The sequence below is a fragment of the Nematostella vectensis genome, chromosome 6 (assembly GCF_932526225.1).
Source record: "Nematostella vectensis chromosome 6, jaNemVect1.1, whole genome shotgun sequence".
In the NCBI taxonomy this organism is placed as follows: Eukaryota; Metazoa; Cnidaria; class Anthozoa; order Actiniaria; family Edwardsiidae; genus Nematostella; species Nematostella vectensis.
In genome coordinates, this window is record NC_064039.1 from 2,151,113 (window position 1) to 2,176,740 (window position 25,628).

The 25,628-nt window shown below is 47.8% G+C and overlaps 3 protein-coding genes across 3 annotated transcripts; 1 reads left to right on the forward strand and 2 right to left on the reverse strand.

Annotated features, from left to right (window-relative positions):
• Positions 1 to 88: 88 nt before the first annotated feature.
• On the reverse strand, positions 89 to 4,711 carry LOC5505377 (beta-1,4-N-acetylgalactosaminyltransferase 3). Its single transcript, XM_001626165.3, has 4 exons — positions 3,183 to 4,711; positions 1,881 to 2,244; positions 898 to 1,038; positions 89 to 416 (listed from the first exon to the last, which is right to left on the reverse strand). The coding sequence occupies exons 1-4, from the start codon at positions 4,217 to 4,219 to the stop codon at positions 108 to 110; spliced, it is 1,851 nt and encodes a 616-aa protein (XP_001626215.2). The 5' UTR covers positions 4,220 to 4,711; the 3' UTR covers positions 89 to 107.
• Positions 4,712 to 6,427: 1,716 nt separating this feature from the next.
• Positions 6,428 to 10,479, forward strand: LOC125568116. Its single transcript, XM_048729632.1, has 2 exons — positions 6,428 to 6,712; positions 9,171 to 10,479. The coding sequence occupies exons 1-2, from the start codon at positions 6,665 to 6,667 to the stop codon at positions 9,525 to 9,527; spliced, it is 405 nt and encodes a 134-aa protein (XP_048585589.1). The 5' UTR covers positions 6,428 to 6,664; the 3' UTR covers positions 9,528 to 10,479.
• A 665-nt stretch (positions 10,480 to 11,144) lies between these two features.
• Positions 11,145 to 24,284, reverse strand: LOC125567901 (beta-1,4-N-acetylgalactosaminyltransferase 3-like). The gene is made up of 4 exons (XM_048728899.1): positions 22,902 to 24,284; positions 22,123 to 22,498; positions 21,609 to 21,749; positions 11,145 to 11,336 (listed from the first exon to the last, which is right to left on the reverse strand). Exons 1-4 carry the CDS (start codon positions 23,936 to 23,938, stop codon positions 11,145 to 11,147), a joined length of 1,746 nt encoding a protein of 581 aa, XP_048584856.1. The 5' UTR covers positions 23,939 to 24,284.
• Positions 24,285 to 25,628: the final 1,344 nt, after the last annotated feature.

The window sequence follows — 25,628 nt, forward strand, 5'->3', positions numbered from 1 at the left end:
GTGCCCGATCTCCGCGACGCCCTAGTATGGTTCGCTTCGCTTCCTTGGAGGGGGAGGGGTATGATCAAGTCGCTTCCAGTCTAATAAATTCTTGAAGCACGTTCGTTTTATTCCCACATTCCTTCACGAATATGCATATAGTGATAAATATAAGGACAGCCAACCCGTTCAAACCCTAGTCCGGCTTCAACAACACTATCCACCAATTCATAGTCCTCCCCTCCCCACTTATGCTTGTTGCTGTCATCAAACTTGAATCCTCCGGTTCTGTCCCAGTCCGACTTATACATGGCTACAATCCCAAACCCCAGGGTCTCCCAATATCCAATGTACCCCCACATGGGTACCCTGGGGGAAGAGCACTTGCCCTGTCGAATGATCACAGGGGTGTAGACTTGCTGGCCCTGGATGCAGTGCTGAAATGAGTTAGATTTAGACTATTAGTTTGGAGACAGGGGACAGATTCCATGACACGGACATAAAGTATCATGAGTAATCCTATTATCCCTCGAGTAAACTCATAATATTATGGGTTGCGAGCGAGGCACAGTTGGCAGAACGTCGCTCTAAAGTTTCCGTGTCTCTCACCATTGGGTTCCGGGTTCGAAGTTCGATTCCTGATTCCAACGTGCGTTGAAAAATACAATGTCGATCCACGTTGTATCTGAGCCCTATCCCTTAGTATCTTACAGCCTGAAGTACCATGGCGAAACCCTTAGCCATAAGAAAACATAAAGTACCATGGGGAAACTCTTACTGCTATGAGAAACCTATAGTACTATGAGGGAACCAATAGTACTATGAGGAAACTGCTGGGGGATCTTGTTATTTAAAAAGGAGATGTGTGGGGTGGGGTAGAGCTGGTGTAAGCTGTAGGGGAGGGGTGTTTTTATTTACCTTTCTAATGTCTTTTAATAGTAGACTTGTCATTTCAAGGTGTAGATCTGTCAGAAGCACGATGCTGTTTGGGTCAGTCACGAGATTAATAGCGACGTTGAACGCCTCTCGTCTTGAGTATTTGCCCGGTTTAGAAACCGTCTGTAACAAACACCACAAAAAGACTTTCACTTCAAACAAACTGACAGTTCGGGGCTTTGGTGCGGAGTAGGCGAAGACATAATAAGGCCAGCAAAAGGTTCACAAGGAGGCGTGTTGCGGATCGGATGTGCGATTCAGCTACCGTCAGTTTGTGACGCACAACGCGGATTTGTGTTCTGACAGTCGCACGTTGTTTTCAAAACTCTTCCCATTAAACACAAGCTTATTACATCCTGTATGCCAATGATACACGCGTATTCGATTTTAAACTGCGACAGCAAGGAAAGAATATCGCCATAGCGAACACATCCTTCGTGGCAAGAGCAAGGGGGTTGGAGTAAAAAAAACTGCGCGCAGATGGAGAAGAAGAAGTTAAAGAACCACTTCTTTTCATCTCCCACCACTTCGTGCGCGGCGAGCTCGCTAATGTCTTTACCTTTATACTCGCAGTCTGGTTTGAAGCGCAATTACATGGTTTTATGGGAATCAGCCGTTAATGTCTTCTAGCGGGCATTCTTTTCTTAGGCTAAGTTCAAACGTCGTATTGTCCATGAGCCGTATTCAATGCAAATGCTTGCAAAAGAATCAAGTCGATTGTTTCATCTTCATTCGCATGCATTTGCATTGAATACGGCTCATGGACAATACGACGTTTAAACTTAGCCTTAGTCTATAAATAAAACCCGCATGTCATGCGGTACGTCCACATTTTTGTCAACCTGTCACTCGTCTAGTTTTGACAGCGTTTAATTTATGAAATTTGAGAGTGTTGTCAACTAAGGATTAGCCTACACCGAGTAACCATGGTACTTGATACCCCTCCATTAACATTAATCACCCACCTTAACAATCTCAGCGATTCCACTTGTTTTGACCGCGTCCTCCAAATCTAGATCGTGGCTTTCGTAATCAAAGATTACAACCCGTATTCCTCTATCTCTCGACTCGTGTACGAGTCGTGCGATGTTTTCGAGGAACAAATGTACCCAGGGGCCTTGGTTCTTTACGGTCACTATCGCCTTTCTGTCCCATTGACTGGACTCTGGACTGCAGAGTTCGCTAGAGTTTGTTGGCTGGTAGACGTAGTTCGAGAGATGTACTTCACTATTAGCTACAGTGTCGTTTAATGTTAGTTCCAGGAGATAGCGTGTTCCGTTCTCAAAGATTTTCTTTTCGACATTTTCAATAGTGATTAGCTTGTATTTGCTGAAAGGCAAAAAAAATACGGTCTTAGATAAAAGTAGAAAAAAGGGGTCAATAGAAATATTCAAAGGAAGTGAAGAACATTTTGAAGACTAAGAAATATGACAATTGAGAGCATGTGTATTTTCGATCGCGCAAAAAGCCACAGACTGAGGTTTGTCATGATGTATCCAGTAGGAGTAACCGTGAGAGTCCTCGACATAAAAAGATATTGTTAAAGATCACTTCAAAATGACGATATCCTACCCCTTATTGAGAATATTATTATTTTCTAAGTTCTTTGATAGGGTAAACCAACCCAAACATTAAAAAGTGTCAGACATGCTTAACCTTGCTTCCAGAGGTAGTTTTTATCCCCTATCCCTTATCCCCACGCTCCAGCTAGACCATTAGTCTTATGATAGTCGTTCAGATGTACCTAGTTAACTACCTTCCAAACGTCTGATAGAGTCTCTTCATATCCAAACTTATCCCAATCCTCCCTGGTCGTTTAGATATCCCCTCGTTAACTTACTCGCCAAACACCTGATAGTACTTCTATATACAAGCATATCACCTTATCCCCCCCCCCCCCCCCCCCCCAGCTAGACCATTTGTCAGATGATATCCGCTTACATCTACCTAATACTATCTCCTACAAGCCTATCGCCTCATTATCTCCCTCTCCCCCATGCTAATAACAAAACGACCTCAAATCTCCCTGTTTACTTCTTCCAAGTGTAATACATAGAAATGAGCCATTTTTATGTAAAAGGGATTTCGCGCGAAGTATCTTGTTTGTACATCCTGTTGGAACAGGTTGGTACATCCGTTTCCGAAATCTAAAAGTAATATTTTCAAACCATTTATATAATAAACCTGGATAGTTATTTAATTATTTCGCATGATTTTGACTTTGAAATAACACGAAAAGCATTCTTTACCTTGCCCCTTTAACTTACCTTCCAAACGTCTGGTAGAGTTTTTCCATATACACGGTAACCACTTCCGTCGCGTCCTCTCTGCTCAGCTCTCGCGTCCTCCAAAAGTTATCAACAAAGAACATTCTGTGCATACGCATGATGTACGGATACATGTAAGTCTCACGGTAGTGTTCAGTAAGCGCGTCACCTGTTTGCTTGATCCGCACTTTTGGTGTCGCAACGTAATCATCACAATGTGGTAGCACCTTTGAGAACGATTGCCAATCAGAGATTTTGTTGTTTGTGGCGTTTAGAAATCCGTTATACGGGTTGTCAAGGTTTTTACATGCGTTAGTTTGTGGGACCCTCCAGTCGAATTTCCCATCCATATTTTCATCGTTTGTAAAGAAGGGTAGAAGATGTTTAGTTGAGATAGACGTAAAATTCTTTTCCTCCGGCTTTTTCCATAGTACGCTCACATGGTTTCCCTCGCCAAGCTGAACATGTACGATATCTATAAAATAGAGCTCTCCTTTTTCAAGGAAAACCTTTCGTGAAATTTGACTTTTGAATTTTACGAAGTCTCTAAATTCCGTCCACTCCGTTTCTCTCTTATTGCCCACGTGCGCTACTAGCGCTGAATTTCGTATATGCTGGTCTTTACTCAACCAAAGCTCTGACGAATCGTCGGATGAAATAGCAAATGCATAAAACCCCGATTCATCCGGCTGCAAATAACCAAAGACTCGTTGCGCGAAGTCTTTCTTGTCTGGCCAGAAGTATTCAGTTGTACTGATAAACCTGCGGTACGACGGTACATTTGGGAACAAGGGCGTCTCGCAGATAAGGGCGATGCTGGAGGCGCAGATATTCACCCAGATGTGGTGATTAAGTCCTTGTAACACAGCAGGGTCCATGGCAGAGGATTGTTGTTCTTTCTCTACACAAGTGGACGGACTCGCTATCTTCCACGTGCAAGGGTCACCTGTCAACATCGTCAGCCAAACTACTGATACAATAAACGTAAACGAACATAGCGCTACCCGAAGTGTGTTAAGAGACACTCGAGAAACCATTGTCAGCCTTTAAAGAGAATTATCAAATTTATCAGACATGTTGTTTCCTCTCTGTGCTCACTAGTTACCTTTTGCCGCCTTGTGGTCGCAGTTAATATATTTCTAACGCGTTTAATAGAAAGCATCAAATGCTTTCTATTATCCCCTGTCGCTGTATATACCCCCATCTCTAATCCCCTGTCGCTGTGGTAATGCGAGCACAAGTTGATGTATATTTGTATCTCCCAGAATGCTTTGCAATCTGTTATGGCAGAAAGATGGTTTCACACGCCTTCAAGGAGTGGACATTGTGTTTTGAGGCCATTGAAATGGACCTCGAGGATCAGAATAAAAGTACTTATCTATTTGTGTCTTGAGCAGTATTTGCTGATCTCTCCCCCCTTTTGTGGTATTTTGAGCATTTTTGTTGAGAGGATAGTTCTGATGATTTTCCTTGTTCGATTTGAAATTTTTCAAAGGACTAACGCTATTATTTGGCTAAAGAGTAGTTGCTATCTCCTTGTTGGATGCATACCTTCAAGACCATTTATCCCGTAGATTGATGCCTGAGTATCTTCATCTCGTTTTGTTTATTTTGCATTTATGAATTTTTTGGGTTGTGGGTAGCTCTACAGTCCGATTGAGGTACCAATGGGTTAATAATGAACATATTCAATGCAAACCCTAGACGGTGATATCGATTATCTACTTGTTGTCTTTCACCGACTGTTCGATTTCTTATAAGCCGCTATTTTAGAATGTCGGGGAGAAAGATGCGGGAAACTTTTAATTAAAGGTACAACGCATGTTTACGATAAAAATTCTTGAAGCACGTTCGTTTTATTCCCACATTCCTTCACGAATATGCATATAGTGGTAAATATAAGGACAGCCAACCCGTTCAAACCCTAGTCCGGCTTCAACAACACTATCCACCAATTCATACTCCTCCGCTTCCCACTTATGCTTCTTGCTGTCATCAAACTTGAAAGCATCAAATGCGTGTTAAGTGGGGAGGTCTATATTTTAGTAATGACTGGTGCAGAATGAATTGTTGCGTGCGTAGCAACTCGACCTGACAACCTCAGTACTTCCGTGACAATCGTAGGGAACGCTATATCCTTTGTAGTCTATAGGGATGAATATATCATAACATCTAGAGTGAATGCTTATATTTTTATACAAACGGTGAATTTTTATAGCCACGAAACTTGGGTTTGTCTTTGATGCAATGTATCTCTGCCTACGAACCTCCTCGTAGCAACGAGACGCGCGCAAATTGTTTTTGGAGGTGGGTTTATATTTAGCATTAGTGCTAGCAAATAATCGCGGGAAAATCTCATTCAGGGTCTATTTGTCTTTGTCCTTTATTCATTATTGTTTTCTATCTTTCCGCTTATGTGAAACATTGTTCTTTGTGATTGGATTTTAATGTGACGTTTGATGTAAATTTGAGAAATGGATGTGGGCCCTTGGAAGCAAAGAGCAACAACCACAGAATGTTGTCCTTCCTGTTTTAATAAAATTTATCCGCTCCAAAACTCATTAAACATTCAAATCAGCAAAGTTTTATGTATTAACATTACCTCCTGGCTATTTTTAAGATGAATTTACAAAAAGCAGACCGAAAACAGATACCTCTCCCCCCTGTTTTATTTTTCAGCCCGTCAAAGACAAACACCGCTGTACCTAGTCAGCGGAATCCAAGCTTTCGGACAATGCTTTGCGGTCCCATCTCTAATCCCCTGTCGCTGTGGTAATGCGAGCACAAGTTGATGGTTATTTGTATCTCCCAGATGGCTTTGCAATCTGTTATGGCAGAAAGATGGTTTCACACGCCTTCAAGGAGTGGACATTGTGTTTTGAGGCCATTGAAATGGACCTCGAGGATCAGAATAAAAGTACTTATCTATTTGTTTCTTGAGCAGTATTTGCTGATCACTCCCCCTTTTGTGGTATTTTGAGCATTTTTGTTGAGAGGGTCGTTCTGATGATTTTCCTTGTTCGATTTGAAATTTTTCAAAGGACTAAAGCTATTATTTGGCTAAAGAGTAGTTGCTATCTCCGAAATTGCCGAAACCACGCCACCAGCCTCGACAAATGAGCAGAGCGAACTCATTAAATTTGGCAGTTTGATCTCAAACTCCATTATTAATCTCCAAGAAACTATGCAAGATAGTTTTTTCAAAGCTCCAGACCACAATAGAGGAGTCCTAGCACGAAGACGGCTCGGGTCCACAAGAGGTTTCGCGTTTTCAAGTAAGTGAGAGTGGATCGAGCGGAGATGAAAGTGCTGATGAAAATCAGCCCAAAACCTCCAAGAGACCTCGCATTGGTGCCTCACCAGTGGGCCAGGAAACTGCTGCCAGGGTATCGGACCAACCCACAGATAAATCTGCAGCAAGCCATAGCGGGGGAAAAACGTCCTCAGACAACGTGCTAAGCGCCATTGCTGAGAGACTGAACATGAAGGAAAAGACGGAGAAGTCAGTAAATGCACAACTCGCAGAGTTGGTAAACAACATTATATTTAAGGCTGAAAAACCTGACGAGGCGGAGATGAAGGAAAGCATGGAAAAAATCATCCGCCCAGAGAATTGCAGCTCGCTAGTGGCGACTAAAGTAGACGAATTAATCTGATATCGTCTTCGCCCACAAACACGCTCTTTAATGATTCACGCGCACAAAGTGCACAGAGTGCGCTTGTGAAAGGCGTAATCGAGCTCACCAAACAGCTCAACGGCATTATTGATCTACAGGCCCAAGTCAAGGAAAACAAAATCGATAACAGTGATATTGTTATTGAACTTGACAAGCTTGTCGAGAAAGAAATGTCATCTATTGAAATGCTAAGTTATGCAAATTACGAGCTGAACTGCCGTCGCCGTGAATGCATAAAACCTGACCTCAATGATGACTACACTTCGCTGTTTTCATCATCTGTCCCGATCAATAAGTTCCTTTTTGGGGGAGACACATCCAAACGCTTGGATGATATTGACAAGACTAACAAGGTGGTCAGGAAGGCGATGGGAAAAGACAGAAACAAAAGCCGCCATAACAACAACAACGCGCGCTCTAGAGCAGTCGCTGTAGGACGGGCCAACACTTCTACGCGAGAAGCTCGTCCAGTGGGTATTCCAACCCCTCATCTAAGCCCTTTTTAGCCAAGCGCTCCTTCCCTCAAGACAGTCGGCGAAAGAGGGGAGGGACGAGCAAACAGAAGCAGTAAACAAAACTATACCTGAGGTGAGTCGAGCTCCAGCCATTTGTTTTGAAAACGATAGTTTTCACTTGGTACCTGTGGACCAATTCAAGGCTGGGAGACTACAGGAATTCTTGCCCGAGTGGCAAGAAATTACCTCAGATAGCGCCATTTTGGACTCTGTGCTTCATAGTCATATAGATTTGGTTTCTGACCTTGAATTGAATTGTCAACAAGGTACAAGGGAAATCTATCACACTAATTCAGTAGAAGCAGCTATCATAGATAGTGAGCTTGCGAAGCTCTTAGAGAAAGGTATCATTGAAGTCTGCATGCATTGCCCAGGGGAATTTATATCCCCTATCTTTATAAGACCAAAAAAGGATGGTACCCACAGAGTTATACTGAATTTAAAAACATTCAATGAGAATGTTGAATATCATCATTTTAAGATGGAGAGTATTAAATTAGTGATTACACTGATAAGGCCCAACTGCTTTATGTCATCTGTTGATCTCAAGGATGCATACCATTCAGTTCCTATTGCTGTTGGGCATAGGAAATATCTGAGATTTAAATGGAAAAATACTCTTTTCCAGTATACTTGTTTCCCCAATGGACTTGCATGCTGTCATAGGGAATTTACTAAGCTTCTCAAGCATGTGTACTCGGAACTCAGGCAACAAGGTTTTGTCAATGTTGTATACATAGACGACTCCTACCTACAGGGAGCTACTCAACTGGAGTGTTGGAATAACGTCAAAGAGACTGTATCCCTATTTCAAAGGTTGGGGTTTATTATACACCCCGATAAATCCGTGTTTATACCAACACAAGAGATTGATTTTCTGGGCTTTACTATCAATTCGGTTACTATGACAGTACAAATTACGAAAGCAAAAGCCCTCAATTTACAGTCAGAGAGCCAGAAAATGCTAAGAAAATCGCAACATATCCTGATTCGTGATTTAGCTCACATAATCGGGCTCATGGTGGCCAGCACTCCTGGTGTAGAAATGGGTATGCTCTTCTATAGAAGCCTTGAGAATGAGAAATTTGACCATCTAAATCTAAACAAAGGTAATTTTGATGCTGAGTGCCAACTAAGTGACACATGCAAATCTGACTTAGAATCGTAGGCTACACACATTCTCAATTCAGAAAAGCAGATTTCACATGGAAATCCAGACATGACACTCAGAACTGATGCATCCAAAAAAGGATGGGGTGCTGAACTAGGCAACAAGAGAACAGGGGGGCGCTGGTTATTTGTAGAAACCAGCTGCTCCATCAATGACCTAGAAACCCAAGCAATATTTTTTGCCTTAAAATCTTTATACAAAGATGTTTACAATGCCCATATCAGGATTGAAATTGATAACACTACAGCAGTATGCTATGTTAATAATATAGGTGGCAGTAAATCTAGATCATGTAACGCCATTGCTAGAGAAATATGGCTTTGGGCAATTGAGCACAAAATCTGGCTGAAGGCTGCACATCTCCCAGGAAAAGATAATGTCGCAGCAGATCAAGAATCCAGGTTGTTTAATGATAAAACAGAATGGCAATTGCACCATACTGTTTTTACAGAAATTAACAGCTTATGGGGCCAATGAAGGTTGACCTTTTTGCATCGAGGTTGAACAAACAATTGTCAACCTATGTCTCATGGAGACCAGACCCAGAGGCAACATTTTTTTATGCATTTTCAATCTCTTGGGCTAACAGAATATTTTATGCTTTTCCCCCATTTTGTTTGATCAGCAGATGCCTTCAGAAGGTAGCAGAGGAGGAAGCACAAGGAGTAATACTTGTTCCAGTTTGGCCAACTCAGACATTCTTTCCCATACTTCTGAACATGCTGATAGATCACCCACGGGTTTTGCCAAAGAGGGACTTCTACCTCACTCCATGGAACAGCATCCACTCAAACCAAAGTTGCGGCTGATGACTTGTTATGTCTCTGGGAGTGCCTACAAACAAAAAGCATTCCGGATGAAGCTAAGACGATTATTCTTAAGTCATGGAGAACGGGAACTAAGAAGCAATATGCAACATATCTTAAAAAGTGGGAACACTTTTGTAGTGAGAGACAGATTGATAGAACTGAGGTGTCTGTAGAAAATGCCTTGGCATTTCTTACTAGCCTTTACAATTCAGGACTGAAGTATAGCGCTATAAATACAGCACGCAGTGCCCTATCATGCTTGGACTGTGGCAGCAGAATTACAATTGGTAATCACCCACTGATATCAAGATTTATGTAAGGAGTCTTTGAATGTAGGCCAACAGAAAGCAGATATGCATTTGTATGGGATGTACAACCAGTTTTGAACTTACTAAGGCAATGGGTGGCAAATGAGGAGCTCTCCTTGAAAGAACTCTCACTGAAAACTGTCATGCTGCTAGCACTCGTTACAGCACAGCGAGTGCAATCACTCCACTTACTTGACATTTCATCAATGGAAAGAAGAGCAGATTGCATTGTATTCAAGCTTGGTTTACTCAAACAGTCCAGGCCTACTGTAAAGTCTACCTTCATTGAACTGACAAAGTATCCAAGTGAAGAAAAGCTATTTGCAGTTAGAACTTTGGAGGCATACCTAGCAAGAACGAAACCTCTCAGGGGGAGTGAAACAAGGCTTTTCATAACCCACTCCAAACCCCATCATGCTGTTAGTGCGGATGCTCTAAGGAGATGGATTAAGTCATGTATGGAACAAGCTGGGATTGACACAGTTGCATTTGGTGCTCATAGTACCCGTGCAGCATTAACATCTGCAGCCAGGAAAGGGGGTGTGCATGTCACAGATATCCTTGCAAAGGCCGTATGGTCCAGTGAGAGGACATTTGGCAAACATTACAACATGCCAGTTGTCAGCGACAACGACTATGTTAAAGCAGTACTGTCTGTATCAAATGATTCATAACTGTTTGAGCAATAGACTACAGTACTAGAGTGGAATTTTTGTCTTCACCTCTTTCATTGAAACATGTTCATTTTTCACATGTGACTTGGTTATAGCGTTGGCTATTATTTTTAGAGTAAATACATGCATTGTTGTTACAACAATATTGTCCACATTGTGTGTTGGAAATTTACGCAGATTGCAGTCATCTTGGCTGCAAAATCTCACTTGGTCCCTCAATGTGGTGACGTAGAAGAATTCTTAAATTAAACGAAACTTACCTGGAAGTTGAAGTTTGATTGGGATTCTTTTAGTCACCATAACATTGAGGGATTAAGTGCTCTCCCTGTGTTAGAGGGTCCCTCCCAGTATTGTTTGGCTTTTCCTCAAGTTTTTGAAGATGCCTACAATCTGTTTATTTAAAGACTGAAGTTGCGCATGCGCATCGTTGCTATCTCACTTAATCCCTCAATGTTATGGTGACTAGAAGAATCCCAATCAAAATCCAAGTTTCGTTTAATTTAAGAATTAATAATGAACATATTCAATGCAAACCCTAGACGTTGATATCGATTATCTACTTGTTGTCTTCCACCGACTGTTCGATTTCTTATAAGCCGCTATTTTAGAATGTCGGGGAGAAAGATGCGGGAAACTTTTAATTAAAGGTACAACGCATGTTTACGATAAAAATTCTTGAAGCACGTTCGTTTTATTCCCACATTCCTTCACGAATATGCATATAGTGGTAAATATAAGGACAGCCAACCCGTTCAAACCCTAGTCCGGCTTCAACAACACTATCCACCAATTCATAGTCCTCCCCTCCCTACTTATGCTTGTTGCTGTCATCAAACTTGAATCCTCCGGTTCTGTCCCAGTCCGACTTATACATGGCTACAATCCCAAACCCCAGGGTCTCCCAATATCCAATGTACCCCCACATGGGTACTCTGGGGGAGGAACACCTGAGCTGTCGAACGATGAGAGGGGTGTAGACTTGCTGGCCCTGGATGCAGTGCTGAAATGAGTAAGATTTAGACTATTAGTTTGGAGACAGGGGACAGATTTCATGACACTGATCTATAGAGACCCATAGTGCCATGGGGAAACCAATAAGATCATGGGGAAACCTGTTGCACCACGGAGAAAACCTGTAACCCTATGGGGAAACTGTAGCCACCATGGGGAACCGATAGTGCCAAGGGAGCTCAAAAGTCCGTCTCCATATAATATATAGCCGAACAAGTCAAACGCGCAAAACACGGTTTCCCTAGGTCTCTGAACCTCGCGCAAAAGCTGCTCTACGCCGTGCCCGCGACCCCCGTGGAGAGCACGGCCTCAGACATCACCCCACTACTCACGCAGCTAGAGATACAGCTAGAGATCTCACACTAGGGTCCGAGACATATTCAAAGAGACAGTAGTCACGCACAAGTCCGTTAAGGAGTCTCGCCGGTGGCTATCGGAGCCTTCCTATGGGTACTGGCCACAGCAACTCAACTTTGCGGTCTGGTGCCCAACCGCCGGATGCGGGGTGTCCCTAACCGACCCCGCTTTCGCCACGCTCCCCTCTGTCATCAGGGGATTTCTAAGGTTTCACGTCTACTTTACCACGCGGAGGATACTCTACGAGCTCGGCGCCGCCCTGCCTGGCGACAGCCCGTTCACGCAAAAAGGTAACCCCTACAAGAAGGCCGCTTTCGAGCGTCTATGTATAGAGTTCGGTTTGCCGCGTAAGCCGGACTTCCGATGGAAAGGCGGGCGGAACCACGGGCTAGGCGATGTGTTTGTGTTCTACCCGGGGGAGGGGTATCGCAACGTGCACGTGATCCGTGGCTACCACACGGCGGCGGACGAGTACCCGAGCCACCTCAATCTGTTTAGCGACGAAGGTGAGACGTACAATAGTGGGAAGCAGGTGGGTTTCATATGCAACGACGACCACGGGGGCGTGCAATATAGCTGGTTTGCGCCTCCCAAAGCTGAGGGGCTGACAAAAGCAGGGCTAGGAAGACTCGATCGCTCGGTCGAGGCGTTCGTCTACACAGTGCTTGGCGCGCAGGTAAACGTCCGTTCCTCCATCGCGGGGGCCGGTGGGCCGACCATGGAGGCGCAGGCGGAGTTCACGAAGCTGCTTGAAGACGCGATCATAGAAAACGACATCGCTCAAAGCGTGCAAAGGTACCAGTTAGCCGTGCAGGAGCCAAGGTGAGACTGAGTCTTGCGGTCGCACCAGGAGTGTGGCTGGTGCCGAGCGATCTGGTGATAAACACGCAAAGCGTCGTGGGCTACAACAATAAACTGCAGAAAGCCACAGACTCCATGACGCTCGGCGCAAACGCGATCAACACCGAGACAAAGCCAGTCGGTGCTCATAACATGGCCGGTGGGCATCCTAGGGTGCAACACGTGACTGATCCTGGGATCGACCGCGTGCCGTTCCGGCGGCGAAGCAAGGCTTTCGCACCTGCAAAAGTGCACGCAGAGGGCGCGGCGCCTGCCCCCTCTCCACGTATGCATCCTGCGCATAGCATGACTGCCGCCGGGACGGCGGGCGCACCCGGACCGGGCGAAAAGAGTGACCACACCGCCCTCAAGGCGGGGTTGTCGGCACTCGCGATGGCCGCGGCGTATTACTTGTTCCGATGATTGCTTTGCCGAGCGACGTCACAATGGCCGCGATCGTCGTCGCTACGGCCAACCCGATAGCGGTGAAGATAAAGCCGTACTTTTTAAAGATGGCTTTGATGCGTTCTCTGAGCGGCTTTCGGTTCTCGAGCTCTCGGTTTTCGCGTTCTAGTTCGTCGATCTCGGATAGCCTTTCCTCGTTGCGCTCACGGGCCTCTTGGGGGCGACTCTCTGACGTGTTAGGGTCGTCGATGGTCTCCCTGTCTGTAGCTACCACCCCTTGCAGCTCTTGGACTCGTTCTGTGTTCTCCTGGATGACCGCGTCTGTCTCTGCCACGGACCCCATCGCCAGATTGAAGCCTTTCAGACGCTGTATTAGCGTCTTTCCCCTCCGGTCTGACTGGAAACGTATCAGATTCTCGTTAAGGTCTGGGTATTTCTCCCTGAGGGACTGGAGACCGAGTCTTGCCGCTGCACCCTCTGTGGTGAACGAGGGTTTCAGCGGTCGTCTGCGTCCGGGCCCCCCGCGATGACGTGCTCGTCTATGGGATCGACTCCCCATCGTCGGGGTCAAACGGGATAGGTAAGGTATCGTCAATGTCAACGTCAACATCTCCCATGATGCGTGCGCATAACTCGTGCTACGCTATATTAGACATGTCTAACAGTCCGCACCATAGCCACGCGGCTTCGTATTTTATGTATATATATATTATATATTATATATATAATATTCGTAATAGGAATGTCAGTCAGCGATAAACTTGACCCCCAACGAACACCCAGAACTCCTCTGGGGTTGAAAGCCGAGAGAACTGTTCACCGGGTCACTCTCAACCCGTCGACGGCTTCCCCCGGCGAGACGCTATATGTGGCGGTCCCAAAGCTATCGGAAGGCGTCACGCTCGTGCCTGGCTCCATGAGGGTCGGTTTCGATCTCTTTATCTCAGGCCAAGCGAATAATACCGTCGTGAACAACGTCGGCCGAAATCTCGTGAGCCGCCTGAAAATCACGTTTGCAGGAGAAACGCTCCAGGACACCAGCCGCTACGATGTCTTCAAGACGTATGAGAAGCTTTACCTGTCCAAGGTCGAGAGAGAGGACCGCCTGGAGCAGGGCATACAGTCAGAAAACATGCGCAAGCTTCGCTCCAAGGCTGGCGGTAAAGCGACTAGTAACGCCAAGGAGAACGCTCTAAACGCCGCCCACGGGGCGAAGTACACCATCCCGCTAGACCATTCTCTGCTGACGGACCACGGCGTACTGTACCCAAGGGCGCTCTCCGAGGCGCTGCTCTTCGAGATCACGCTCGCTACGGTTGACCAGGTAGTAGTCGAAAGCGATGCTACCAAATTTCCTACGGCATCAAAAATCTAGAGCTGGAATACGAAAGCCTGAGGGACGACAACCTCGCCCGGTCTGCAGCCGCCGCCTACCAAAACGGAACAACGTTCTTCTACGAGCAACTAAACCTCCGCAAGACCTTCGTGATTAGCAAAGGGACGGACAGCATAATCAACGAGAGTGTCAACCTGCCGCGAAGGTCTATGAGTGGACTAAGTAAGTTCGTGTACCCCGACATCAAGAGCGTTCGCGTTACAATCGACGGCATGCCAAACAAGGTCTTCAGCCAGGGACTACGCCCCACGGATTTCTGGAGGGAGGCGAAAAGGCGGTTCGTCCGCCCCTCCGCTCCACAGCGGAGCGCCTGCCGCCCCGGCAGTCAGCCCCGAGTCGTTCTACGGCGATAACAAGTTTGCTCTGTGGATCGACCTTCGAACGACAGACGACAGTGCTATCCATGGGGGTGGTCGCCGATTCGTCAACACCCGCGACGGTGTGCACCTCGAGATAAAACGCACGGCAAGCGGCACGGGTACCGTTAACTGTCACGAGTTTGTGGTGGCCGACGCCCAAATGAACCTTATGAACGGACAGCTAGAGTCCATACAATACTGAGCACAGACACCGAAACGTGTTTCTGCGCGAAGCGCTGCGTCATCGCGGTATGGACCCGAAAAACATCCCATTTAACGCTCTCATCGTGGGACGTCATGCGGGAAGACCCGATTCATAGTGGACCGGCTGCGCGGCCCTTTCCGGGGCAAGTTTGACTACATAGTACTCGTGTGCCCTATCTTTGTCTACATCAAAACATACGACGGCTTCGGCGAGGGCGACAATCGTCTGTTTGTCGTCACACCTGAGGCGGGTCAGATCGACATACTGCTGAGGTTTGCATCCGCCGTCTTCGAAGGCACTAACACGCTGATCATACTCGACGACTGTGCGGCCTCGAAAGACGTAAAGAGGCGCTCTGACCAGCTCATCAACTTGGCGTTCAGCGCGCGCCACGTGGGTATTAGCGTGTGGGTGATCACGCAGCAGCTCACCAGAATCACGAAGCCGTTCCGTGAGAACATCGCGGCCTTGGTGGTCTTCTATACGCCGAGCAAGGCGGACATGAAAGCTATCCTGCATGACTACGGCGCGGAGCTCTCAGAAGAGAAGATGAAAGAGTACATGAAGGCCCTCAATACGAAAAAGTCCTCGAAGTTAGAGTTTTGCTTGCGTCACCCTTATACCATCGCCCTAGTTGAAGGGTAAGCGCAGTAAACCACCGCCCACGTATACGTATATATATATATATATATATACGCATCGATCACACCGCCCTCAAGGCACGTGAAACGTACACACGTGTTACACCCTAGGTTGCATGATGAGCGACGAATACTTTGAGAGTCTTCTTGGGGGGGGGGCGCCGCCGGCCTCTCGGCCGTCGGGGCGCTGGGCTGCTCGGCGCAGCCAGCCGGGACGGCTACCGGAGGTGAGCAAACTGAGATAGCAGGCGCGAGGGGGGAACTCGCGGTTCTCGTAGTCTCGGGGGAGTCGAGAGGAATGGTAGGCAAGGCCCTGACTCACGACGGCGTCAAACGCATGAGCGCCGAGGAGGTGAGGAAGTAGGAGAAGCGGTACGGGGCCGCTCTAGCCAGCCGGACTACAGACGCCCTGGCAGGCAGCTTTCTGAAGCTTACGGCCAAGCTAGTAGGCATGGCGCTGCCAATAGACAGTGTGGTCGGTCTTCACAATGACCTAGTGCCCGACTACATCATCAACAACGAGCTCCGCACATTGTGCGTAAGCCTGTCTCTACGCTGCGGTCGTTTGATGGCTTTAGCCGTCGGGGCGTTACACGTAGCACGTCATGTGAACACTGCCGGAACGGCAAGCGCTGACACGCGGTGTCAACACGAGGTAGCAGTCGCGGACTCACCAGTGGTTTGCCCGCAAACGCACACTGGCGAGTCTGCCATCCCAGAATAGACGTTCATTTGAAAGCTTGCCACTTCCTCAGCAACCAAATTGTTGCATCACAAATGGAGGGACCTCAAGGAAGTACTAGTGCTCAGCCTGCCGGAACGGAACAGCAAACGGATCACGGATCAGCGGAACCTGACAAACAAGCTGCTGAGCATCATCAAAAAACTGCTCATGAACCTGCACGTACGCCTTCGGTGTTAGTGGAGAGAATCACGAGCCCCGAACCACCCGCGACCCGACCTAAACACCCTGGACGAGTCGAAGCTTGAAGGCGCTTGGCAAAGTGGAACCGACTTAACAGAGCGACGAAAGAGACACTTCGTGTCGTGCAATACGTTGAGTCGCCTGTCGCTAGCGAGTCGCAGGGGATGGCGTGGGCCTTCGGCACACACACCAGTCCCGGAAAGCAACTCTGCTTGGTCGGCTAGCTCGGTTATCGGGGTTGCTGGTCTTCTAGTGTCATTTATCGGCCTCTACACACGTAGGCGGGAGCTAGCTGCCGCGTTCACTCGTACACCAGCTGTTAATCAGCGAGCTACCGATCCACTTGCTACCGAAGGTACCGACGACGTGACTCCGCCAGCAAGGCCGCCGCTGGCGGCCGCACAGCAGATCAAGGATCGACCGCTTGCTGTTCCGGCGACAGCGCTTCGCGCTCCCGGACAGTGCAAATCTCGACTGTTAGCAATGGAGTAAGCAGACATTTAAACTCAAGGGCCCCACCCATATCCCTACGTCCGTGCATCGCAATGTCGACGACGCAGCAAAGCAAGATTACAAAGACCATCACCGACGCCGCAGTCATAACCGGCCTCGTCGTCGGTATCGGCTGGGTTGGGCGCAAGATCTTACGCGAAGACTTCACCAAAGACCCCTCCGCGAACGCCATGAACTACGCAAAAATGACTGCCGCCGTTGCAGCTGCTGTCGCTTTGAAGGGTTACCTTGAGGACCAGAAGATCCTGCCCATGTAGTAGTGTACTGTACCACATACTGTGGCATACCCAATACTAAAGAGGGTTATGGAGCCCGGACAGCCAGTGTTGTATTACACGACGTACTCTAAGCACGGCTTCACGTGTCCGCAGTTGCGTGGCGTCACGCCAGCGTGATCAACGCTTGTGCCTTCTATTGCAGCTAAGGCACGTGAGTCTGACATTCCACTTGTAGTGACCCTGACTGTCGTCCAGCCGGTCGATACTGAAGCATTGGGGATGGCTCTTGGTGTACCCCTGAAGCAGAAGCTGAGTGCCACAGGCCGTGCACTTCTTTTCCGCGTCAGCAATCATGCCGAGTACGTGGTCTACCGTCAGAACGTGGTGCGATCCCGTGTACTTTGTGCGGCCCTTTTGCCTGTCGTCTATAGCGTATCGCTTGATTCGCGCTATAATGAGCTCTTCACTGGGCGTAGCCTGCAGTCCTGTGGGAAAAAAGGCACCGGGGATGTTATCGGGGGGGGGGGGGATCACGCGGACTATCTGGTCGGCGTGCCGCACGCGGGAGATGCCTGTGTATACAGCATTCGTGATCCAGCCCTCTAAGCTGTGGTCTATGATAAATAGACGTCTTGGAGTCTGAATAGTCTTGCCCTGCACGCGGTGGACGGTTCCCCAGCCCGCGTATTTCCACTCGAGGGGATGCCCGTTAAGGACCGCGTCGAGAGGAACTACCGTGACTTTGTATGCGTCGACCTTCTCACCCCTTTTGCCTGGCACGGGCACTGGCCGCTCTTGCTTGCGATAACGATGCGCGACGCTAGGATCAGGGTCAAAGCGGATGGTTGCTGACAGTCGGGGGTAGTTTTTCCTGTGGTGCTCTATCAATCGCTGCTGAACAAGAGCCCCCATCTTGTTGGTCGAGCACACCCACATATCGCTTGGGTGGGCCAGCTCAATCGCCGCGTCGAACACCACCCCATCCCACTCCTCTCGAAATGCCTCAAGCTGTTGGGAATCTGGCTGACAGCAAATCCGGCCCTTTATGTCGTGGAGCCTGGAGGAGGGCGCGGCAGAGCCGCAGTCGCATGTACTGTACGGCTTTCCGCAGTCTTCACACTGGCAGCGGTAGTCGGACTCGAACCAGCGGATGTTTCCTTGTGCCCACGCCTTGAGCATATCGTGAGGCCCCTCTTTATCTCCCCAGGGCGGGACCTGCCCATAGTCGCCACAACACACTACCTGACACGGCCGCGTGGCGAGATACCCTAGGATGGCGCGTAGCACTTTAGTCTGTACCTTACAGCACTCGTCAATGATGATTACTTCTGCGAGACGGTCGAGTTTGTACCCCAGCTCGGAGGGCCACAACTCCTCTATCGGCTTCTCCGCTGGTATGCAGAGGTAGTGGTGGTAGGTTTGAGATTTCACTGCGAGGCGCGGGTTGTTGCGATGGTCGTGGGCGAGGTCGTTCTCTGGGGTGAGCACCACAACGTTGCGGCCGCGGAACATGCTGACCGCCCACTCGGTCTTCCCCGATCCTCCTTGGCCGGCTAGATACATCTTTACAGAGGCTGCGGCCACTAGATCGCACGGCAGACTCGGCGCAGTGCTTGGCTCCTTGGCCAAGCTCCCCGACTTCTTCGGACCCCAAGCCGCTTCGGGTCGCCACTCGTACCCAGGCTTCTTGTGGCGCCACTCTCCATACCTCGGATTCCGCTTTTGCGTATATGGCATCTGTGCACACTTGGAGGGCGTCTTCGCGAGGGATCCGCCTCAACATGCGTCGCAACACTATGTTTGTGTACGCCAAGACGAAGGCCCTGATATGGTACCATTGTGAGCGTCGGACACCGTCTTTGTATTGGATCAGATGAGCCCCGTCGGCATGCTCGAAGTTAAGTAAGTGGTCAGTGCCCGCAAGGAGGTTTGACAGATACGCGGCTTCTTCACGGTCGCGGACTACGATCGAGGACTCGTCGCCATGGCGAGCGCACTTGCCTACGAAACGGACAGCGAGATCTCGACCCTCAGGGTACTGCGAGTCTTCGCCGCCGGGGCGGCACGCGATAGAGTGGGGGAACTTGATGGAGTCCTTTTTTCCGACGCTATACAACACCCCCCTAGCCGTGGCCATGACGAGGTCACCCGAGTCTAACAGGTCCTTGAGCTCTCGCGTGGTGATTCAGCCCTCGTTTTGTTCCAAGTGCTGCCCTACCCTCCCGGAAGTGTAGGGGTGGCAGGCCTCAGAGAACTCCCACTCGGTCAGCTGAATGGCCCCGGTTAGTTGAAGAACCTCGCTCAATGGCCGTCCCACAACATCCGCGATACGATACACGTTCGTAGGGAAGCCGTATTTCCGTACCAAATCAATGGCGTCCGAGGCGCCGCCGGAGAGACTGTCCTCGCATCCTAGGTACGCCGCACGCATGTCGATGTGCGCATGAGGCTGCGCCCCTAAGTTTTCCTTGCTATTCCACACTTTGGACTCAACCTGCGCCGCTCGCCAGACGTCCCTGTACTTAAGGGGCGTTATCCTGATGTTCTCTCTTTGGGCCCACTTCTTGAAGCGATACCCTATTGCACCGCCCATCGAGTGCGTGGCTTCGGTGTACTCTTGGTAGGCTGGGCGGTCATCAGGGAGCCATTGAGGATCATATCCTGTTTCGTCTGTAAACGCCCTGTCGATAGCCGCTCCGTCCTGTCCCGAATGGTACAGTTTGCCTTCGTGCGTGACTATAACACGCTCGCACAGCCAGACCCTCGTGCTTCTGGGGATCGCCCTGTTTATAAAGCAAATGAGCACCTCTCGCACTTTTGCCTCGCGCGTTTTTGTGGCGGCACTGGTAGCGTGAAACGCTGCCTTCTCCTGACATAACGAACGAAGCTCCCCCTCATCCTCGAAGTCTAGGCCGTGGACGCTCGTGATCGCGGGTGGTCCGGTCGGGAGCTCCGCCCAGGCGTGGTTATTGTGGCAAGCGATAGTGACCCTCGCCTTAGTCTTGTACTTCCCCGAGTCCCACAGAACGTTACCCAGGGCGTCCTCGGCTACTAGCTTTACCTCGAGCTTCTTTTCCATCTCAAAGAGGTCTTCTTTGGTGCATCCCGTAGTGGCCAGCTTCTTGTCATATCGCTCGAGGATCTTGCCTCGTGTCTTGGTTAGACCAAGGGAGCGCGAGGTGCCGCGATTCCTCAAGAAGTCGGCAACATAACTCACAACACAGTAAGGGAAGGTGTCACCCCCCTCTCGCTCAAACATTGGCCCAGGCTCACCATTTTGCTCAAGTAAAGGGCGAAGCTCGTATCTCACGTAGACGAGGTACTCTCGTCCTTTCTCCCAAATACCCGCATCGATGCCTTCCAAGGCGCCGACTGCAATTTGGTCCCCTCTTTTGACTAATGACCCACCGATCTTGTGCTCCGAGCGCCCTTCCTCCTCTGTGATTGGCGCCAATGGCTCTGCGGGGGCCTTACCAACGACCGTAAAGAGCCTGTAACGCCGGTCGGGATCTACCATCTCAAGCACCTGTGGCAACACTGCGTTTGCCCGCAGAGACTCTCGCTCGGGCGAGACCCACCACACCGAGCCATCGTCATTAATATCAGGCCCCCGCATAACCGGCTTTAGAGCAATGACACCTGCTCCACCAAGATCTCGTATCTCCTGGTAAACACCGGCGCTTATGTCTTGGCCCCGAAGAATGGCATCCACGCTTGGGAACCGAAGATGGGCGCCGCCGACGAAGAGAGAATAGTACTTCTCGGGGTCTTAGCCCTCTGGGCCCTCTTGCCGCCGTTCCAGCAGCAATGGGTCGAACTCGCACCAGACTTCCTCTTTCCACGCTTTCGCCGGTACGAGCGGCTTAAGCAGCTTGTGTTTGACATCGTCGGGGATGTCCTCGTACAGGATGTTCTGGACCAGCCCTGCTAGTACGGCAGGCGCCTCTTTGTCAGGCATGCTATTGAGAACCTCCTCTATGTAGGCGTCCATGTTTGGGTATGCCTTGTGCCACCCAGTCTCTAATTGCCCGTATCACAGCCGGCGGGACGAGTGTTTGGGTATGCCTTGTGCCACCATCTCTAATTGCCCGTATCGCGGGCTGCGATGTCAGATAGGACGAGTGCGAACCATTCCCGAGCGCGCCTCTCGGTGCCGCGCATCCTCTGCCCTACACGATTCGCTCCGCAGGGGCGACACAGCCGGGTCTCCGACTGCGTCCCTATGCCGCAGATCCTGCACGGCACGGGGAGAGGGCTGCCCTTACGGAGCCTTTGTAGGTGCACCTTGTCATACCAAGGCGTAGACAGATGTACTGTAGGGGTGGGGTGGAGAGCTGGTGTTAGCTGTAGGGGAGGGGTGGAGAACTGGTGTTAGCTGTAGGGGAGGGGTGTTTATATTTACCTTTCTAATGTCATTTAATAGTAGACTTGTCATTTCAAGATGTAGATCTGTCAGAAGCACGATGCTGTTTGGGTCAGTCACGAGATTCATAGCGACGTTGAACGCCTCTCGTCTTGAGTATTTGCCCGGTTTAGAAACCGTCTGCAATAAACAAAACAAATTGGACATTTAAAAAACTATAGAAATATTTATTATTTAAATTGTCATTTTCGGAGCCTTGGCGCGGAGGAAGCGTCTTGAGGTATAAAAGAACATGAATATAATTTTAGTCTTGATTTACTGTCAAGCCAAAAGGTCCCAAAATCCATTTCGCCATGCTTTCCTTCCCAGATGAAGGGGCTTTTCGGGTTGTCTGTACAAATTCGTCTACCGTCATTTTGTGACGAACAAACGTCAGGACCGCGTGTTCTTTAAGACTTTTGTCAAGTGTGTAACTGTTAACTTAGATTTTCGTTGTTCGCCTACACCGAGTTACCATGGTACTTGGTACCCTCCATTAACATTAATTACCCACCTTAACAATCTCAGCGATTCCACTCCTTTTGACAGCGTCCACTAAATCTAGATCGTGGCTTTCGTAATCAAAGATTACAACCCGTATTCTTCTATCTCTCGTCTCGTGTACGAGTCGTGCGATGTTTTCGAGGAACAAATGTACCCAGGGGCCTTGGTTCTTTACGGTGATGACAAAAGTCACTATCGCCTTTCTGTTCCATTGACTGGACTCTGGACTGCAGAGTTCGCTAGAGTTTGTTGGCTGGTAGACGTAGTTCGAGAGATGTACTTCACTATTAGCTACAGTGTCGTTTAATGTTAGTTCCAGGAGATAGCGTGTTCCGTTCTCAAAGATTTTCTTTTCGACATTTTCAATAGTGATTAGCTTGTATTTGCTGAAAGGCAAAAGAGCAGTGTTTTAAGTAGTGAGGAGAAACAAGAAAACAAGAATATCTGTGTGCTTAGCACCCCTAAAAACACGTCGTATTTTTTCTAAACCCCGCCTGATACTAATATTTAAAGTGGGAGGTTCCCTTAAGAAGTTCAGTGAGCCAATAGAAGATTATAGCGAATCACTCGTATGGAATCAGCTCGTGTCGTTGAAGGGTCTCAAGTACCTTGTTTTCTTAATACACCTTTATATGCCTATCACCTCGCGAGAATTCTCATATGGGCTTTAAACATGTTTCGGAATTTTTCTCAAATGGTTTGTTGGGAAATGTTTTTCCATGTACTGTCACCATATTCACCCCTTCCCCTAGCTTTCGAAGATTTTGCAAAAGCCCTTGCTTAACTAACCTTCCGAACGTCTGGTAGAGTTTTTGCATATACACGGTAACCACTTCCGTAGCGTCCTCTCTGCTCAGCTCACGCGTCCTCCAAAAGCCTTCATATAAGTACAAACTGTGCATACGCATGATGTACGGATACATGTAAGTCTCATGGTAGTGTTTACCAAGCGCGTCACCTGTTTGGTTGATTCGCACTTTTGGTGTCGCAACGTAATCATCACAATGTGGTAGCACCTTTGAGAACGATTGCCAATCAGAGATTTTGTTGTTTGTGGCGTTTAGAAATCCGTTATACGGGTTGTCAAGGTTTTTACATGCGTTAGTTTGTGGGACCCTCCAGTCGAATTTCCCATTCATATGTTCATCATTTGTAAAGAAGGGTAGAAGATGTTTAGTTGAGATAGACGTAAAATTCTTTTCCTCCGGCTTTTTCCATAGTACGCTCACATGGTTTCCCTCGCCAAGCTGAACATGTACGATATCTATAAAATAGAGCTCCCCTTTTTCAAGAAAAACCTCTTGTGAAATTTGACTTTTAAATTTTACGAAGTCTCTAAATTCCGTCCACTCCGTTTCTCTCTTATTGCCCACGTGCGCTACTAGCGCTGAATTTCGTATATGCTGGTCTTTACTCAACCAAAGCTCTGACGAATCGTCGGATGAAATAGCAAATGCATAAAACCCCGATTCATCCGGCTGCAAATAACCAAAGACTCGTTGCGCGAAGTCTTTCTTGTCTGGCCAGAAGTATTCAGTTGTTCTGATAAACCTGCGGTACGACGGTACATTTGGGAACAAGGGCGTCTCGCAGATAAGGGCGATGCTGGAGGCGCAGATATTCACCCAGATGTGGTGATTAAGTCCTTGTAACACAGCAGGGTCCATGGCAGAGGGTTGTTGTTCTTTCTTCACACAAGTGGACGGACTCGCTATCTTCCACGTGCAAGGATCACCTGTCAACATCGTCAGCCAAACTACTGATACAATAAACGTAAACGAACATAGCGCTACTCGAAGTGTGTTAAGAGACACTCGAGAAACCATTGTCAGCCTTTAAAGAGAATTGTCAAATTTATCAGACATGTTGTTTCCTCTCTGTGCTCACTAGTTACCTTTTGCCGCCTTGTGGTCGCAGTTAATATATTTCTAACGCGTTTAATAGAAAGCATCAAATGCTTTCTATTATCCCCTGTCGCTGTATATACCCCCATCTCTAATCCCCTGTCGCTGTGGTAATGCGAGCACAAGTTGATGTATATTTGTATCTCCCAGAATGCTTTGCAATCTGTTATGGCAGAAAGATGGTTTCACACGCCTTCAAGGAGTGGACATTGTGTTTTGAGGCCATTGAAATGGACCTCGAGGATCAGAATAAAAGTACTTATCTATTTGTGTCTTGAGCAGTATTTGCTGATCTCTCCCCCTTTTGTGGTATTTTGAGCATTTTTGTTGAGAGGATAGTTCTGATGATTTTCCTTGTTCGATTTGAAATTTTTCAAAGGACTAAAGCGATTATTTGGCTAAAGAGTAGTTGCTATCTCCTTGTTGGATGCATACCTTCAAGACCATTTATCCCTTAGACTGACGCCTGAGTATCTTCATCTCGTTTTGTTTATTTTGCATTTATGAATTTTTTGGGTTGTGGGTAGCTCTACAGTCCGATTGAGGTACCAATGGGCTAATAATGAACATATTCAATGCAAACCGTAGACGTTATATCGATTATCTACTTGTTGTCTTTCACCGACTGTTCGATTTCTTATAAGCCGCTATTTTAGAATGTCGGGGAGAAAGATGCGGGAAACTTTTAATTAAAGGTACAACGCATGTTTACGATAAAAATTCTTGAAGCACGTTCGTTTTATTCCCACATTCCTTCACGAATATGCATATAGTGGTAAATATAAGGACAGCCAACCCGTTCAAACCCTAGTCCGGCTTCAACAACACTATCCACCAATTCATAGTTCTCGGCTCCCCACTTATGCTTCTTGCTGTCATCAAACTTGAAAGCATCAAATGCGTGTTAAGTGGGGAGGTCTATATTTTAGTAATGACTGGTGCAGAATGAATTGTTGCGTGCGTAGCAACTCTACCTGACAACCTCAGTACTTCCGTGACAATCGTAGGGAACGCTATATCCTTTGTAGTCTATAGGGATGAATATATCATAACATCTAGAGTAAATGATTATATTTTTATACAAACGGTGAATTTTTATAGCCACGAAACTTGGGTTTGTCTTTGATGCAATGTATCTCTGCCTACGAACCTCCTCGTAGCAACGAGACGCGCGCAAGTTGTTTTTGGGGGTGGGTTTATATTTAGCATTAGTGCTAGCAAATAATCGCGGGAAAATCTCATTCAGGGTCTATTTGTCTTTGTCCTTTATTCATTATTGTTTTCTATCTTTCCGCTTATGTGAAACATTGTTCTTTGTGATTGGATTTTAATGTGACGTTTGATGTAAATTTGAGAAATGGATGTGGGCCCTTGGAAGCAAAGAGCAACAACCACAGAATGTTGTCCTTCCTGTTTTAATAAAATTTATCCGCTCCAAAACTCATTAAACATTCAAATCAGCAAAGTTTTATGTATTAACATTACCTCCTGGCTATTTTTAAGATAAATTTACAAAAAGCAGACCGAAAACAGATACCTCTCCCCCCTGTTTTATTTTTCAGCCCGTCAAAGACAAACACCGCTGTACCTAGTCAGCGGAATCCAAGCTTTC